Below are 17,727 nucleotides of genomic sequence, written 5' to 3'. Positions count from 1 at the left end.
AAGGAAAGATAGAAAAAAAGGAAGAAGAAGAGTATGTTGCTCAACTGGCTAGTTCTAGTTGGATCCCCAGTGGGGCAGCTCCTATTGCTACTCACAGAGGTGGTTGTTTATCCTTAGTGTCAGAAAAGGACCATGACATTTGGGAGATGATTCCATAACAGGCAAGTGAGTTAGATTTCAGTGACGGAGGGCTGGGCAAAGTCACCCGCCTCACTTTCTCCTCACAAACAAGTTAGTCTGGTCTTCCAAGAATGACTGATTCCATTTGTCTGAAATCAACTAGATTTCATGTGCTGACTTATAGTTGCAAGCAACTGAGAAGTAGAACTAAGAACTAGGGTTCTTATCCTGGGGTCTGTAAATTCATATACATATATATATATATATATATATATATATATATATATATATATATATATATATATATATATATATATATGATAAGTATATTTCAGTATTTACAATTTATTTTCATTTATTTTATTTTTTTCATTCATTTTTTATTATATTTTATTAATTTAAACATATTATAGTTAAAAGGGGTCCCTAAGCTTAAACAAACTGCAAAATGATTCTATAACACATATAAAAGGTTAAAAACCCTTTGGCAAGATATAAGATTTTGAAAATTACCTTTTTTTAGGTAAGTGGATTGTAGAGTCCAAGGGTTCCACCAATAAAGCAGAATCAAAAATAGTAGGTATACAATGCAAAGGGACAAATTAAGGCTTTATCAATTAGATTTTTAACAATTCCTAACAATTAGAGCTGCCCCAGAGTATTATGGGAAGTGAAATAGTAATTGGTCTTTTCCACCATCATTGGTCAAATCAACAAGTATTTCTTAAATACTTCCTGTGGGCCAGTATTGACCTAGTATGCAATGTGCTGGAGTGGTGATCTTTAAGTAAAGGCTGGGTGGCCATTTATTGGGTGTTGTTCTGGGGATGCTTATTCAGGCACAGATTGGAGTAGATGGTCTCTGAGGTGCTTTATGACTCTTAGATAATGTGATTACACAATCATATGACTCTGCTGTGATTGAAAAGACATGAATTTTCCCCTTCCTTATCATTAGGTCATATTTCAAATTCTCCCTTTTCTTATTCCATAGTCCCAAGAAATGTTTTCTTTTTACACTTTAAATTGCAGGGCTTTTTCAACTGTACAAGAGGTCCAGTGACATAGGATATTAAGCTAGCCTTGAAACCAGCTGCATTCAAATCTAGTCTGTCACTGATTGTGAAACTTTGAGCAAGGTCTTTAACCTCTTAATGCCTTAGACAATTCTGTAAGACTCTAAATTGCCAAGTAGGTACCAACATGCATTTCCATAAAGGAGTTTTGTTATCTGGGAGTTCTGTTTATCAATAAAATCACAGGCCCAGCCCCCTTCCCCATCCTGTTCCATATTATGTCTTGTCCCAGGTGGCAGATTTTGAGCCAAAGGCAGTCCAGGGGCAGATATCTAAAATCTAGTCAATTTCTTTGTTATAATACATAAGTTATATTAAAAGCCCTCAAATGGCAAATATTACCTTTAAACCTTACTCCAAAGGCTTTGTGCTTCACAGAAAGATGTCTTTCTGAAATATTTTAGAGAATATGAAAAAGAACAATGTTTTCGAACACATTTAAATTTATGTTATTGGTGAATGCCAGTTGGGACATTAAATAGTGAAGAGAACATTTTTTTTTCTTTTTTCTATAGGATTAATTATCCTTTAGTTCAATTTAATAAATATTGATTCAAATCGGCATAAATTTTTGTTAAAAATGCAGAATCTTTTGATTTTTGACTGAGATGGTGTTTATAAGTCCTAACAATACATTTTAAAGGAACTGTTCAATTCCTGGTAAAATATATTTGGAGATTCTATTTTTATGTTATTGTCTCTGCCTGGGCATTTTTCCATCATCTCTCTTTCACTGGTGATATTTCTTTTTTTAACTGCTCACATAATTTGTCCCTAAAAGACATTTTTACAGAACTTGTCTGAAGTATCGTATCTGTGAACAAGGATTACAACCATTCCTTAGATTTTCCTCTAACTGCATTGTAAATTTAAATGAAAGAGATTTGTTTCTGAGCACCAAATAAAATTTCTCCTCAAGGTGGGATTATGTAGCATCATCTTAATTTAGACACTAGCATTTAGTTATAAATTTTTTTCAAGTCACTGATTTTCTATGAAAATACTAGACGTGGTTTAGACAGGTAAAAACAGACAAGCTATTTTAGGATCAAAATACAGGGTCCTTAGTTACTTAGCCTTAGGTTCCTTTATTTCTCATTTTAAAGTCCATTTTCTGCATGAAGCTTTTCTGGGTCCCCTTTCAGATGATCTTCCATTTATAATGCATGTATCTAATTAAGTGGGGGCATCCAGGTGGCTCAATAGATAGAACTCCTTCTTGTGTAAGTAAAAAACCCTATTTACCTCGGTTTCCTCATCTGTCAGATGAGCTAGAGAAAGAAATGAAAAACCATTTCTGTATCTTTGCAAAGAAAATCCCAAAGAAGAGTCAGACATTATGTTGAAATCACTGGACAGCAGCATCTAATTAAGTCTTTGTATTACCAATTGAATATAATAAATTCATTTAGAAAGTATGTTTTTTTCTTGCTTTTCTTTGTGCCCCCAATGTTTAACATTGTACATAGGAGGCGCTTAATAAATGTTTGTTGACATTCATTCTTTCCCATGACTAACAGTTTGCCTTATTCCACTTGGCAGAAGTTAAGCTTTTTTAGGCATACAGTTCTGTTGGGGAAAACTTCTCCAATATTCCTCATTTAAAAATCACATATTTGAAAAATTCCTCTTTTACTCTGTTGAATTAATCCACAACTGTCACCTTTAATTATCTCAATAATCCACAATATGATAGATGATCCTAAAATCATTTGTCTTGGCCTTAGAAGGTGTTTTATTACTTGCATGTGAACATCAGTCCATCTGCTTTTCTGGACTAGATGGGAAACCGCAGTCTCCAGGCCAACTTCAGCTCCCATGATACCTCCTTCATGACCTGCATGTGGGATAGATATCACCTTTCATCCAGGTTTGATGGACAAGCCACTTCTTTCTTTAAGCCTGGCTCACACACCCTCAGGGAGAGGTTTAGTTTCTTTAGCTTTAAAGGCATCCTTCCTCTTCCAGTTTCAGCCAGAGATACTTAGAACATTGAACTTGGAGGCAAGTTGGAGCTGTCTCAAACACTAACTAGCTGACTGATTTTGCTTCAGTTTCTTCCTCTGTAAAATGAGGGATTTGGACTCATAGCCATCAAGATCCTTTCTACCTCTGAATCTATGATCACAAATTTTCTGCTTTGTACCCTCACTTTTTAGCACATGTTGTAATTGTTATTCAGTCCCTTTTCCAGTTATGTCTGACTCTTTGTGATCCTAATTGGGGTTTTTTGGGCGAATAAACGGAGAGTTTTGCCATTTTCTTCTCCATCTCATTTTACAGGTGAGGAATTGAGGTAAACTGTGTTAAATGACTTGCCCAGATTCACACAGCTAGTGTCTGAGGCTGGATTTGAACTCTATCTCCTGTGTCACTTAGTTTGTTGACTGACAATGATCTTAGGGCCAAGTGGTAAATTGGGATATCAAAACTATGATCTCCCAGGGAAGGTTATCAGAGATAAGAGCACTGACATTTTTCTAGGTGAGTGAAAAAGAGTTGAGCATGTAAGTAAACACTTCATCTGATTAACCCACTTTAGAAAAATCTAGTGTTAACTGTGTTCATTGGGTGTGAGAGCTCTTGAGAGAAGATAGAAGATGGCTTAAATTATTCAGCTGTTTAGCTCAGTTGTTCATTTAATTTTGTTTTCATATGCCTCTTGACCAATGTAAAAGGGTATTTTTTCCTTTTTTTTTTTCCTTTTTTCTTTTTTCTTCTAATTTGACATGCTCCAAACTGATCTAAGAACTCATTCAGGTAATTTACAAAAAATTATTATTTGGATCTGGCCATTTCTGAAAAGGCCAAATTCTTTCTGGTCAAACTTTTGGGTCAGAGATTAATCTAAAGAAATTTCAGGGGCAGCTAGGTGGTGTAGTTGATAGAGCACCAACCCTGAAGTCAGGAGTTCAAGTTTGATCTCAGACACTTAATAGCTCTTAGCTGTGTGACCCTGGGCAAGTCACTTGACCCCAATTGCCTCAGGGAAAAGGAAAAACAAATTTTTTATTATTCAACAGTCTACATAATCATCACCAAGATTAACTATAAAAATTCTTGTTTAATGATTAGAAATATTTCAGCAGTTAAAAAGAAATATAGACTTAAAATAAAATGCTGATTTTTTTCATTTCTTTTTTGTTTTAATATTCCCCAGTTTTTGGTTTTCTATGCTTGATTATTATCAATCAGCCAGTCAACCAACACATAATTATTAAGCTTCTACTGCTTAGGCATTAGAGATAGAAAGATGAAGAATGAAACAATCTTTACTCAAAGAAAGCTTACATTTTAATGGCAAAAATAAGTTTTGACTAGTGGAAAACAATAAAAGAAATAGTCTGCTTTCTCATTTGAAGAACAAGAGCATGTCCTCTCTCTTCTCACTGATGCTCTCCTGCCTTCTTCTCTCCAAATAACAACTTGAATTTTTCCTCTGTTGTCACATTTACGTACTCAAATAAGAAAAGCATTCAGTAGCAAAAAAATAAAAATAATGATTCACTTGAAAAATTCTGTTTCTAATGTTATATGAATGCTCCTAACTCATTAAAGTTAAACTATCATGCTCAAGTTTTTCCATGACTTTTTCTCTCACATAAGATAGCTAGGTGATGCCATAGTGCATAGAATGCTTAGCTTTCAGTTAGGAAGATATATTCCTGAGTTCAAATCCAGCCTCAGATCCTTACTAGCTATGTGACCCTAAGCAAGTCACTCAACCCTGTTTGCCTCAGTTTCCTCACCTGTATAATGAGCTGCAAAAGGAAGCAGCAAACTGCTCCAGTATGTTTGATAAGAAATCCCTAAATGGAGTCACAAAAAGTCAGACTTGAGTAAAAGACTCAATAATACATCTCTCACATATTTTGTATAATTGATGAAAGAGATTCAGGTTGCTGCCAATGCAGATTTTACTTAAGTTTCTGCTAACGCTCCTTTTGCCATAGAATGATTTCTATTCTTCCTATGCTCTTTTTTTCTGGACCACAGGCCTGTGTGTCCAAGTGGCTTTCATGTTTGTTTCAGAGGCCAGGTTAAACTTCTTATTTAACTACGGGTAACACATTATGATATTCCAAATAAACTTGGGGATGTTTTTTGTGTTTTCAATTCTGTAAAATATGATGAGTCAATAAAATATACTCCAGTTAATTCAAGATGTCTTGAGATACAAGGATTAAAGAGAGGGTCTCAATTAAGAAATGCTTCTTGTACCCACTTTGCTTGGGACCACCATTGGACCAACTCCAGATGATATAGAATGGAATTTCAACCAAGTTTGCTCAAGGCATGAATTAGGAAATAAAAGACTAGAATAATTCTTGTCTTTTTTTTTTTTGTGAGATGATATTGATTATTCTTCTTCCTCCCCTTTCTCTTCTGAAACTTTAACTCCCTTTCCTTCTCTTATATGAAATAAGAGGAAGGAGAGCATAGGATAGTGAGTTGGATGATAGGAAGAATTATACCAGTTCTTCAGAGGAAGTAGAATGAAATTAAAGTTTTATAAAAATAACACAGGGCCTTGTTCCTCCTTTTCCAACACACCCCAAACCATTGGTCTGCATAATATCAGCCTATCCAGAATTTAAAAACTTTTAGAGAGATTTACTCCATTAAGGTGTAGAATTGTCTTTTTGATTTATGGTTACTTAAAATAACTAGCTCCATAGTGATCTCTGTCCTCTCTCACTGTATCATTGTATGTATCCCAATATAGTGAGCCAGAAAAAAAAGGTTCTTATTTTTTTCAGTTTATAAATAGTTTGAACCTCTCTTTACAGTTAAACTAACAATGCTTCCTTGCATGAGAATATTTTAAAATTTTTGCACTGTACTTTGAAACTCAACATGTCAAAATGTGTTGAGGAAATGTAGGTTATATAAAAACAATAAGATAGCAAGAAACTTATTTTAATAACAATCACTAGCATTTGGGAGCAGCTAGGCAACAAAATAGATAGAGCATTGGGCTTGGAATCAAGGACACTCGTCCTTCTTATTTCAAATCTGGCTTCAGATACCCAGGATGACCCTGGGTAAGTAATTTAACCCTGTTTACCTCAGTTTCCTCATCTATCAAGTGAGCTGGAGAAGGAAATGGCAAACCACTCCAGTATCTTTGCCAAGAAAACCCCAAATAGGGTCATGAAGAGTTGGACACTATTGAAAAAACGACTGAACAACACCAAAAAACTAGCATTTCTGAAGTCCTTTCATGCGCTTAACAAAGTGCTTTACAAATATATCATTTGATCGTTACAATAGCCATAGGAAGCAGGTGCTCTTATTATATCCCTTTTGCAGATATAAAACTGAGGTAGACTTAAGTTAAGGGATTTGCTTAGGGTCATGCAGCTAGTAATGATCTGGAATAGGATTCAAAATTATATTTTCATGACTTCTAGACCCAGAATTCTATCCTCTATTCCTGGTTGTTTGTCCTTCATTTTTGAGGAGGAATAAGACATTGGAAAGGTGATTATGACTTGCAAGTGAATTGTATTTAAGTGAGGCAGGGCTGAACTTTTCTAAGGAACTCTGAAAGCATTCCCCAAATCATTACCAACAGAAAAGGAAATAGAGCATTTTCTGAAGGAGAAAGTACTATTTAAAAAAAAAATCTGCATCTTATATGCCTTACATATATTGGATTTAACATATATTTTAGCATGTATAACATATATTAGATTACTTGCCATCTAGAGGACAAGAGTGGGGGGGGGAGGAGGGAAAAATCTGCACAAGGTTTTGCAAGGTTCACTGTTAAAAAATTATCCGTGCATATGTTTTGAAAATAAAAAGCTTAAAAAATTAATGTATCAAAAAAAAATCTGCCTGTTATGTGACTTGGATTTCAGCCGATGTTTTATTACTGAGTAGCTAAGACCTTAGGTATACCGTCAGTGTCCTTATCTGCAAAATTATAAGATTGGGTTAAAATGACTTCTAGAGTTTATTTTGTGTCTCTCTTGATGACAGGCTTTTAATGGTTCCAGTATTACTCATATCTACTGTGAAAAATAGTCAGTTCTCAATTAGTACGAACAATGAATCCCTGTATTCAAATTAACCTTATCCAAAGTTATAATTATGTAAACTATGGTCATTAGCTTCATGCTCAGGGAAATCTGCAATACAAACTCAAATAATGCAACCATTGCTGGAAGTAGATAGTGGTACTAACTGGGACCATTTGGACAGTTTCTTGTTTCTGTTTGTTTTTTGATTTATGGCGCACAAACTTGTCACACAATGTTTTTTTCAATGATTGCTCCCAAATAGCTAATATCATAAGGTAGATCCGTTAATGCCTGTGTTCTGTCTGTACTAGGGCGTGTTGGAGAGCTTCCTGGGCACGGCTGTCTCTGGAGCCATCTTTTGTCTTTTTGCTGGCCAACCGCTCACTATCCTGAGCAGCACAGGACCTGTCCTCGTCTTTGAAAGGCTCTTATTCAATTTCAGCAAGTATGTATAGCTGAGTGTTTCCGTTTGTTCACATTCACATACATGCAAAATTGAAAAGGTTTAATTATCTCAGGAAAGAGTAATTCCATTTTGGAAAAGCCAAAGAAAACCTAGCCCTTTAAGAAAAAAGAAATGAAAATGAAAACAACTTTAAAACTTCATTGGAATCACGAAGACATAATTCTGCACATGCTAAATGAGATGAAAATCATTAGCCATAACTCAAGGGGTATCTATCATTTAATCCAAAAGTAAATACGTTGGAGAAGGGAGGAACAGAATCTCTTCTTGTGACTTCTGACTTCTTTTATCATTCATAGAATGAGAAAGTCTTAAATTTTTTAAAATTTTTAACATTTATTTTATTTTATATGTGGAATAAAATAAGCATTTCCATAATAATAGAGTAAAAAGAAAAGATGACTGCACATGAAACTGCAAATTTTTTTTATGTACAACTTGTTCCTTTTTTTATTTGGAGGAAGTCTTACTCTAAGAGTGAAATATTTTCACTGATTATAGTACAGAATATGAATATTATCAGTTGATGAAGAATAAAGGAAGGAGCCTTAGAATAAGCAGATCTAGATTCAAGCCCCTGTTCTTTTATTTCTCAGCTTTATCACCTTAGGTATGTTTATAGCTTCTTCCTCTCATCAAGTGACTGATTTAAATACAATTTACAAATTCCCTCTAGGAATTTGTCTTATATTTCTGCAAAACCTCATTACTTCTTCACTGAGAAGGTAATAGGAAATGAGTACTGCACTGATGGTTTTTATTGCTAGATAAAATATCTAGCTAGATGCTAGATAAAATAATAGGCAAGTCACTTAATGCCTCAGTTTCCTCATCTGTAAAATGAGCTGGAGAAGGAAATGGCAAACCAATCTAGTATCTTTGCTAAAGAAAACCCTCAAATGGGGTCATGGATGGTTGGACATGACTTAACACTAACCAGGGAAAGCTAAGTGAAAGGCTTTTCATTTGTAGTCCCCAAAGATGAACATTAAAATTTTTCAATCCTGTTTTTCAGCCACAAAAGCAATCTTAATTTTTTGCGGGGAGGCTGGGTTTCCTTTTCATTGTCTGTATTTCATGGTGAAAAGTTCCTGTTCATTTCAAAAGGAGTTGTGTTTAAAAATGGGGATTGGGGATTTAGGAAGAAACGAGAAATAGGGCACTGAAATTTATATGTTCTGAAAATTAAAGGCATGAACATCGACAGCAGGAAATATTAGAAACTAACCAGGACATTTAAGAAAGAAAAAAAAATGATATAAAGTGAGGTTCCTCATTCCCACCCCTGTGCTTGACAGGGTAGCTTAGGTTGTGTGTTCCAGAATCACATAGTCCATCATAGAGAGAGGGGAGGGCAGGACAGAGGTGAAGAGTCCCTTCTGAGGTTTGACAGCTATGTGACCTTTAATCTCAATAAGTCTCCTTTTCCTTATATACAAAAGAAAAATAATAATTTTCATAGTATTCCCTTACAAAGCTGTTTCAAAGGATCTCTGATCTAGAGTTAAAAGAAACTTTGTAGTCAACAATCCAACCCCTTCACTTTACAGATGGAGAAACCAATGTCCAGGAAGACTAAGGTCCCCCAATAATAAGCATCAAGTTGAATTTGAACCTTGGTCCTCAGTCTACAATGGCAGTAATACTTTTTTCCATGTGAAAAACAGATGAATTCCCATATTTCACCACTGAATATCTTTATGATATTATTGTTATTATTAGTTCAAAACTAGCCCCTAAGGCCTGTTTTAAGTAAGAAAAGAACTTTCAAGTTCTACATTTCAGCCTAATGCTACAACTTTTCCTTAGTTTTTTTGGATTTCCTTGTTATTATATGGCTTCTTCATCTTAATTCCCAGGACATTGGAAAGAATTCCACTCATGCCAGTTTACAGCAAATAGTCAAAAAAGTTTTCTGTGTTTAAGAAAGTTCGCTGTGTGAGAGGAGAAAGCCTTTGTGGGAAGAATAAGCCAGTCTGTACCCTCCACAGGAACAAACAGGGGCGGCCTCTTCCCAAAGATTTATGGGTAGCAAAGTGATCAGAACCTTAATCTGGAGAAAATGTTTCTTGCTGGTTTCCTTTAGATAATTCTGAGATAGAAATTATTTCCTTTTACTAAGTAAATTCATGTCTCCCTTTTCCTTCAAATAGCCCATAATTAGCAAAGTAAACAAAGTACTCCATGATTTGTCTGGAAATTACATCTGATTAGAAGTGCAATGTCAAAGAGAAATAATGCAAAGATTTTTCTTTAATTCCAGCACTAAACAATATAGTACTGTTATGTACCAGCCTACTTTACTAGGATCAAAGTGCTTTATTATTGTTGTCATTTGGTACATGGTATTACAACATTATAACAATGGTAAAAATAATTTTTTCTATTCTTTCCTTAGATTTTTTTTTTTTTTTTTTTGCTGAGGCAATTAGGATTAAGTGACTTGCCCAGGGTCACACAGCTAGGAAGTGTTAAGTGTCTGAGACCAGATTTGAACTCGGGTCCTCCTGAATTCAGGACTAGTGCCTCTTTAGACTTTTGCATGGCTCCTGGGACTTAAAGGAAAAGGTAGGATCAGGTACAAGCAGCTAGGACTTGGAGTCAAGAAAGCAGCTAGTGGCTTAGTGGATAGAGCACTGGAGTTAGGAAGACCTGAGTTCATATCTAACCTCAGACACTTGTATGATCCTGGGCAAGTCATTTAACCTAATTTGCCTCAGTTTTCTTATTTATGAAATGATCTAGAGAAGGAAATGGCAAACCCCTCCAGTATTTTTGCCAAGAAACCCCAACTGGGGACATGAAGAGTTAAACAAAACCAAAATGACAGAAAAACTTCATGGCTATAATGAACTATTTCTCATAAACCATACTGGGATTGATAATCTTATAATTGTTGAGTAAGTGACCTACCTTATTATACCCCCTTCTTTCTCCTTTAAGCACATCATTTGTGTCAATGTTCTCCACTAGTTTCAGTGATTGAAACTATCTATCTATCTATGTGGATATATATGTATATATATACATATATATGGATATATAGATATCTATATCTATCTATATAGATAGATAGTTTTAGGGCCACCCAGACCTAAGCATTTAATTTTCCAATTAGCCTAAGGATCTTCTTTCTTTGCAAGATTTCATTAGCATATCTTCCCTGTTTCTCCTCCCAAATGATGTTTCAACATCATGCAAATATATGGATCTTGTTTATTTTACAGTTCTTACAAACATGCTAAAGCATTGGACCGAAAGTTGAAATTGTTGAACACAGACCTTTTTAGGGAAGCAAAGATAAGTGTAATTTCCAAAAAAATCCCAAAACTTTTAAATACTTTTTTTTCCACTCCACTGGTGATTTCTTGGTCAAGTGGATAAGGAATAAATTCAGAAATAACAAGCTCTGATTTCTAATTCTTTTGATGACTCATTTTAGATCTCAGCCTACTTTGCCTAGCATTTATTGCATTCGTTTATTGATTTTAATATTAATTGGTAGTTACTAGTTTAGTCATAAGAAACAGTGTGGTCTAATAGATAGAAAGCTAAGTTGGAGTGAGGGAGGAGTTCTTTCAAATCCCCTCTTTGACATATCCTGGTTTTGTGGTTTGAGCAAGTCCCTAAAACTAGACTTATCTCTAAGTCATCAGTTCTATACTGATGACATTCCAAGTCTGATAAAACAAATAAAGAAAGTTTATTGAGTGAATAAATTGATAGATTGAGGGAAGGATGTTTCTAAACTATCTGTAGAAAATTCATTATATGATAAATTTATTTTATTATTGTTTGGTATTCTGTGAAATGAGGGCTCAAATAATACCTTAATCAAGAGCTAAATTAATTTCAGAGGATAGGAAGTGTGGTTTAGAGGCAGGAAAACTGGTCTAGGAGTAAAGGAACTTGGATTCCAGCCCCAGATTAGCTGCATGGCCTTAGGCAAATCACTTAACTTCCATGAATTCCAACATAAAATGTGGGTGTTAGACTAGATAAGTGACTAGATAGGTTCCTTTCATCATTATTTTCAGCTATTTCTATCAGTCTTAGGTAGAATTTCAGAGACTGGCCATCAGTAATCCAGTATCATTGGATTTTACCCCAATTCCACAGCATTATTAAAATCCATTATTAGGAAAGACTGATAATTCAGGCTGTAGGACTTAGAGAAAGGTCCTTAATTTATTGATTTTTTAAATATAGAAAATTGGAATAATATTATCTATCTTTATCTGACCAATAGAGGCTACATAGTATCATGGTTTAAGGGTTGGCTTTAGAATAAGAAAAACAGATTCAAATCTTGCCCATGTGACATACTGGCTGTTGATAAGTGGATTCAAGTCCACTTAAATTTTCTTCACCCCAGGCAGCTTGCTAAAGGGTGGGGAACCTTTTTTTTTTTTTTTTTTTTTTTGGTCAAGGGCCATTTGGATATTTATAACATCCTTCATGAGCCACATAAAATTACCAACTTTGAGAACTCAAGCTGTGGGAGGTTGTTCCACCTAACTTTCAGTTTTATTAGCTATATGATCTTGGACAATTCAATTTATTTTTCTTGGCTTTAGTTTCCTCATCTGTAAAATGATGGGCTTGCTTGTCTTTTCAAGGTCCCTCCCCATTCTAAATCCATCATCCTGTAACACACAGTATGCTTCTTTTCCAGGACCTATAGCTGATTTTTGACATTTAATTATTAATTCATTAGCATTGCAGAGCCAGATCCTTCTTATTTTGTGTAGATCCCAGTCTAAATCTCTCTCTTTCTTTCTTCCTTCCAGAGACAATGGTTTTGACTACCTGGAGTTCCGGTTGTGGATTGGTCTGTGGTCTGCCTTCCTGTGTCTCATCTTGGTGGCCACAGATGCCAGCTTCTTAGTCCAATACTTTACCCGCTTTACCGAAGAGGGCTTCTCCTCTCTGATCAGCTTCATTTTTATATATGATGCATTCAAGAAGATGATCAAGCTGGCTGATTATTATCCTATCAATTCCCACTTCAAAGTGGACTACATCACTCATTTCTCTTGTTCCTGTGTACCTCCAGACTCAGGTGAGGATGTCCCCCTCAGATGGTACCTGCTCTGATTCTGGTGGTGGGTTCAGTAACAAATTGCTGTGATGAGTAAGTTGATTCCCTGAAAAATATAGCATGTTCCTCTTCCCCCTGCAGCAATAATGCTTCTGAAATTTCCAGACTCCTGCTCAGGCACTAATGACAAAGGTTTCCCCTTTGTTAAATTGGAGAACTGAAGCCTGGGGATATCAGGCAGTCAGTAAGCACCTATGTGTGCTAAGTCCTGGGGATATAAAGGAAAAGGGTCAGTCCCTTTCATAGTTTAATAAAGAAGACAACATGAAAACAAATATGTTAAAACAGGTTATCTACAAGATATATAGAAGACAATTAACAGAGGGAAGGCACTACCAGTGGAGGGGGGAGATTGGGAAAGGCTTTCTGTAGATGGTGGAATTTTAGCTGGGATTTGAAAGAAGGTAGAGAAGCCAGAAGGCAGAGATGAAGGCAGAGAGAATTCCAGGATTCCCAGGCAAGAGAAATATCTGGAAGCCAAGAGATGCCCTGTCTTTCTTGAGGTTAGTATCACTGGACTTCACAGTACAAGTGAGGGAGGAGAATATAAGGTAGAAGAAAACTAGAAAATTGGGGGGTAGAGAGAAGGGAGAGGGCAGATTACAAACTTTGGAAGCCAGAGGATTTTATGTTGGATCCCAGAGGAGACAGAGAATCACTGACTTTTATTGATCAGAAGATATGATAGTTATACCTGTGCTTTAGGGAGGTCATTTTGAGAGCTCAGTGAAAGATGGACTGGAGTAGGGAGAGACTTTGAGTCAGGGAAGCCAAACAGCAGGTTTCGGGGACTAGTAGTAGTAAGGAGGAGGTTATGAATGGCGGCACTTGGATGGTACCAGTTTTAAAGGACAGAAGGGGACATAAGGGAAAGATATTTCAAAGGGAGAGGCTTGCTTATGGCCAGTGAAAAATAGTGAGGATTTTGGGAAGTTGGGATGACTGGGTAGAGACTGATACTCTCACAATAATAGGAATTTAGGAAGGGGGATTATTTAGAGGGACAGAATATGAATTCTGTTTTGTATCTAGTGATAAAATTAAGATTTTAAAATTATTAAAATATATTGATTAAGATACTTTGAGATGGTTAGCAGGCACTTGGAGATATGAGACTAAAGGTCAATAAGAGAGATTAGGATTGAATAAGCATGTTTGAGAATCATTAGTTTAGAGATGGTAAGGACAAAAGGAGGGTCTTCAAATGGTCTCACATAAAAATTATTGTTATAATATACTCCTCAATCCAAATTTCTCCATTGTTCTTCCCACTAGATTACATTACCTCTTAGAAGCCAAGAGCATATATATATATATATATATATATATATATATATATATATATATATATATATATATAGGAATGAGACTATTACACTTTTTTCTTCATTGTCTTCAAATGATCCCTATTTAGAATGAAATTGAAGGTCTCTCCCAGGCTGGCCTCTTTCCTCCTTACTTTCGCAAAATGTGGCACCCAGAATTAAACATGGTACTCCAGCTGTGTTCTAGTTAAATTGTGTAGAGTAGAATTATCACCCCATTTTTAAGATGCCAATATTTTGAATTTATAATCCACTAAGACCCCTAGATTTTTTCAGATAAACTGTTCTTTAACCACCCATCTCTATTTCATACAAGAAAAATTAATTTTTAAGCCAAAAGTAAGACTTTACATTTATTTCTGTTTAATTTCATCTTAGATTCAACCAGGATTTTCAGCTCTTCAAGGTGTTTTTAGGTCCTATCATTCAATTTGCTAGCTCTTCGTGTCATCCATAGATTTGATATGCATTCCATGTATGCCTTTGTAGAATCCATTGTTAAAAATGTCAAAAATAGAGAGCCAACCTCACATCTTTGTGGCACTAGTGATCAGCCCAGTTTACATGAAATCCTTAATGATAATCCTTTGGATTTGGCCATTAAACTGAGTCCAAAGACCCTGTCTAATCCTTATCTCCTCATTTTTTTCCTCTAAGAATACTATGAAATACTTTATCAAAAGTTTTGCTAAAAACTAACTAATCTAGATCTGTGACAGACCCCTAATCTACCAATTTAGTAACTCTGTTAAAGGAGGAAATAATGTTAGTAATTTTGGTTTGATCATTTTGGCTTTTGATGATCCTTGCTTCCTTTCTAGTACAGATTAGTTCTTAGAGGTGCTGTAGAATTGTGTTCTGCCCAGGAAAAGACAAAGCAAAAATAAAATTTTTTACATGAGAAAAAACCAGAGAGAGGGTCTGCTTTACTCAATTCTGGGAAAAGTGATGGTCCCAAAACACAAAGGTCAGAAGGGTCTTTTAGCTCAAAGTTTAATAGGAATCTGCCAATGCTGAGATTCCTGTTTGATTTCTCAATAGATATGAATACACCCACATTGAAATTTACTGAAAGGAATGAAAATCTAGCAAGTCCAGGGATTTAGCATGCATACAAAGCTACTTTGAGGTTTCCATTTCTCATCTATCATACTAGAAAAAAGGTCAGACTGGTGTCAATCACCTACCTAGGGGGCCTTAGCTAAACTTGAATTCATTTGTTATTATTTGGATGGAGACAAGAAGGGGAAATAAATGAAAATAGTGATAAGAGGTGGCATTTCATAAGGTACTTTATGTTTTGCAAAACATTATATGTATGCTGTCTCATTTGATTCTCTCAATAGCCCTGGGAGCTGGATGCTATTATTATTTTTCCTATATTTTAAGTGAGGAAACTGAGACTGCTAGTGGCTGAGTGACTTTCCCTTAATCATACAACTAGTAAGTATATGAGAGAAGATTTGAACTCAGATATTCCTGTTCCAAAATCCAGCACTCTATCTACTACATCACCTAGCTAAAGTAGTAGTTATAGTATCTTGAATAAATATGAAAATAAAGCAAACCCTACCTTGTTCATCTGAGAACATGCTATTGAGAGAGGAACACATTTTATACTTGAATTACAGGTTCTAACTTAATCTGGTTTTAGCTTCTTCTTTGACCTAAGTTATATTTGGCTTCCTCATTGTGTAGGGAACGTTGGAAGCTTTGTCTGACCAAGTTGTGAAAAGTCCTTGGCCACACATAGTCCTGTGCACCGGCAAGCTGTACCAGGATGGAACCACCAAGCTTAAATGATTGAATTAATGACATTGCATCATCTCTCCCTTTCATGATGGGGCTCTTGTCTATTAAATAGTCCCATCTTAAAAGCAATCATGTCTGCTTTGGCCAGAAACCCTGAGGGTTTTCCCTTCCCAGATTCATTACTTTATTTAGATTTTTTTTTTTTTTGACTAGGTGAAAGAGGGGATTCTTTGTCTCAATTGCTACCTAGCCTTAATCACTAAATGGGTGCAGTCTCAGTCAAACTGAGACCTGACACCTGTTGAATACCTAAGCTTAAAAAGGCCAATATCTATCTCCCATTGTATCCAGTGTCATCTCCCTCATCCTGACCTATATCTGGCCACTGGATCCAGGTGGCTCTGAAGGGGAAAGGGAGGCAGGTGACCTTGCACAGCCCTCCCTCCCTTGATATGTCATGGCGTCACCTCCCTGATGTCATGGTGCTCTTTGAGAATGAAGGACAAATACTAACCTCTGTTTAACAGAGGTTATTATTTCTCTGTGCATTATGGGCCACCTCTTATTACTGACTCTCTGAACTTAGGTGGAGGAGGAAGCTGATGGGAAAGAACTCCCTTTTGGACTTTTGGTACCCTCTCTTCTATCCATCTTGGTTTGCAAGATTGGTATCATGGAGAGCAAAGTCATTTGAGGAAAAGAAAACAGCCCAGAAAATGAACTTTGGCCATTTTCATTAGTATCTCAAAAGGTTAATGATTTCCTAAGCTAACTTACCCCTATAGAGCTGACTTGGAAACCTTAATATTTCTTGATAGGACACTGAAACATTACCTTGGGAGGATAACACAGTCTCAATTACAGCCAGAACATTCTTAAAAAAAAAACAACAAAAGTCTGGTTTTTCATCATAATACACCCTCTGAGTTAAAGAATTCAATCAATGAGTCCATAATATTTAAATTGGCTAATGGCATGTTTTTCAGCACCAGGAAAATATGTAATAGTGAACTGGTGACTTCACAGATGGAGGTCTCCATCCTGCAGACTGGGAGATAACTTTACAGGCATAATGGGGGCCCTTCAATCAAGGATGAAACTCTAGGAGAGCAGTTCTTTCCCTATATCACCGAAAACTTTGCTAGTATAAGATGTTTATTCAAAGTCTCATCTCTCATCAATGGGTGACATTATCCCTCTCTGGAGAACAGCTTTCTGCATAGAATGATGGGTTTCTGAAAATAATATAATTCTAAGTCCCTGGGACTCAGCAATGGTGAAAAGAAGCTTTTTAGGGAATAAGAAAAGAAACAACTTTCTTCAAAATGAGGAGTAAATGTGTCATTTTGAGTATGGAACTCAGCTTAAGAACACCAGTATAGGAAATGTGGAAGCTCTCAAAATCTGTGGTGATTCTCTAATATTCAAGGTTAAGCCAGAGTTCATGTTATTCCACATCACCAGTCATGGTAAAATTAGTAATAAAAACCGGGGACAGAAGGGTGGTAAATAGTTAGAGAACTAGACCTGGAATCAGAAAGACCTGGGTTCAGAGTCACCCTCAGACATTTACTAAATTAATCTGGGCATGTCATTCAATCCTGTTTGCCTCAATTTCCTCATCTGTAAAACTGGGATAATAATAGCATTTACCTCCCATAGTTGTTGAGAAAATCAAATAAAATGATATTTGTAAAGTAGTTTTAGTATAGTGCATGGCACATAATAAATGTTTTTATATATATGGCAACTTTTTCTTCTGTTATTTCCTCCTATTACTGTTTTCTCCTTTTCCCCACTTTTTTTTAAGCTAATAGCATAATGGAAATATTATCCATGAGTAATTATTAACAGAAAT

The 17,727-nt window shown here is 35.7% G+C and overlaps 1 protein-coding gene across 2 annotated transcripts in view; it reads left to right on the top strand.

Moving 5' to 3' along the window:
- SLC4A4 (solute carrier family 4 member 4) overlaps window positions 1-17,727 on the top strand; it is a 379,308-nt gene that overhangs the window by 291,708 nt on the left and 69,873 nt on the right. For both annotated transcript variants that reach the window (XM_074274439.1, XM_074274438.1), the window contains exons 13-14: window positions 7,537-7,670; window positions 12,482-12,753. In XM_074274439.1, the coding sequence (XP_074130540.1) occupies window positions 7,537-7,670; window positions 12,482-12,753 (406 nt within the window). The remainder of the gene's footprint in view (window positions 1-7,536; window positions 7,671-12,481; window positions 12,754-17,727) is intronic.

The sequence above is a fragment of the Sminthopsis crassicaudata genome, chromosome 6 (genome assembly GCF_048593235.1).
Source record: "Sminthopsis crassicaudata isolate SCR6 chromosome 6, ASM4859323v1, whole genome shotgun sequence".
In the NCBI taxonomy this organism is placed as follows: Eukaryota; Metazoa; Chordata; class Mammalia; order Dasyuromorphia; family Dasyuridae; genus Sminthopsis; species Sminthopsis crassicaudata.
The sequence above is the reverse complement of the archived record's forward strand: the minus strand, read 5'-3'. Positions and strand labels throughout refer to the sequence as shown.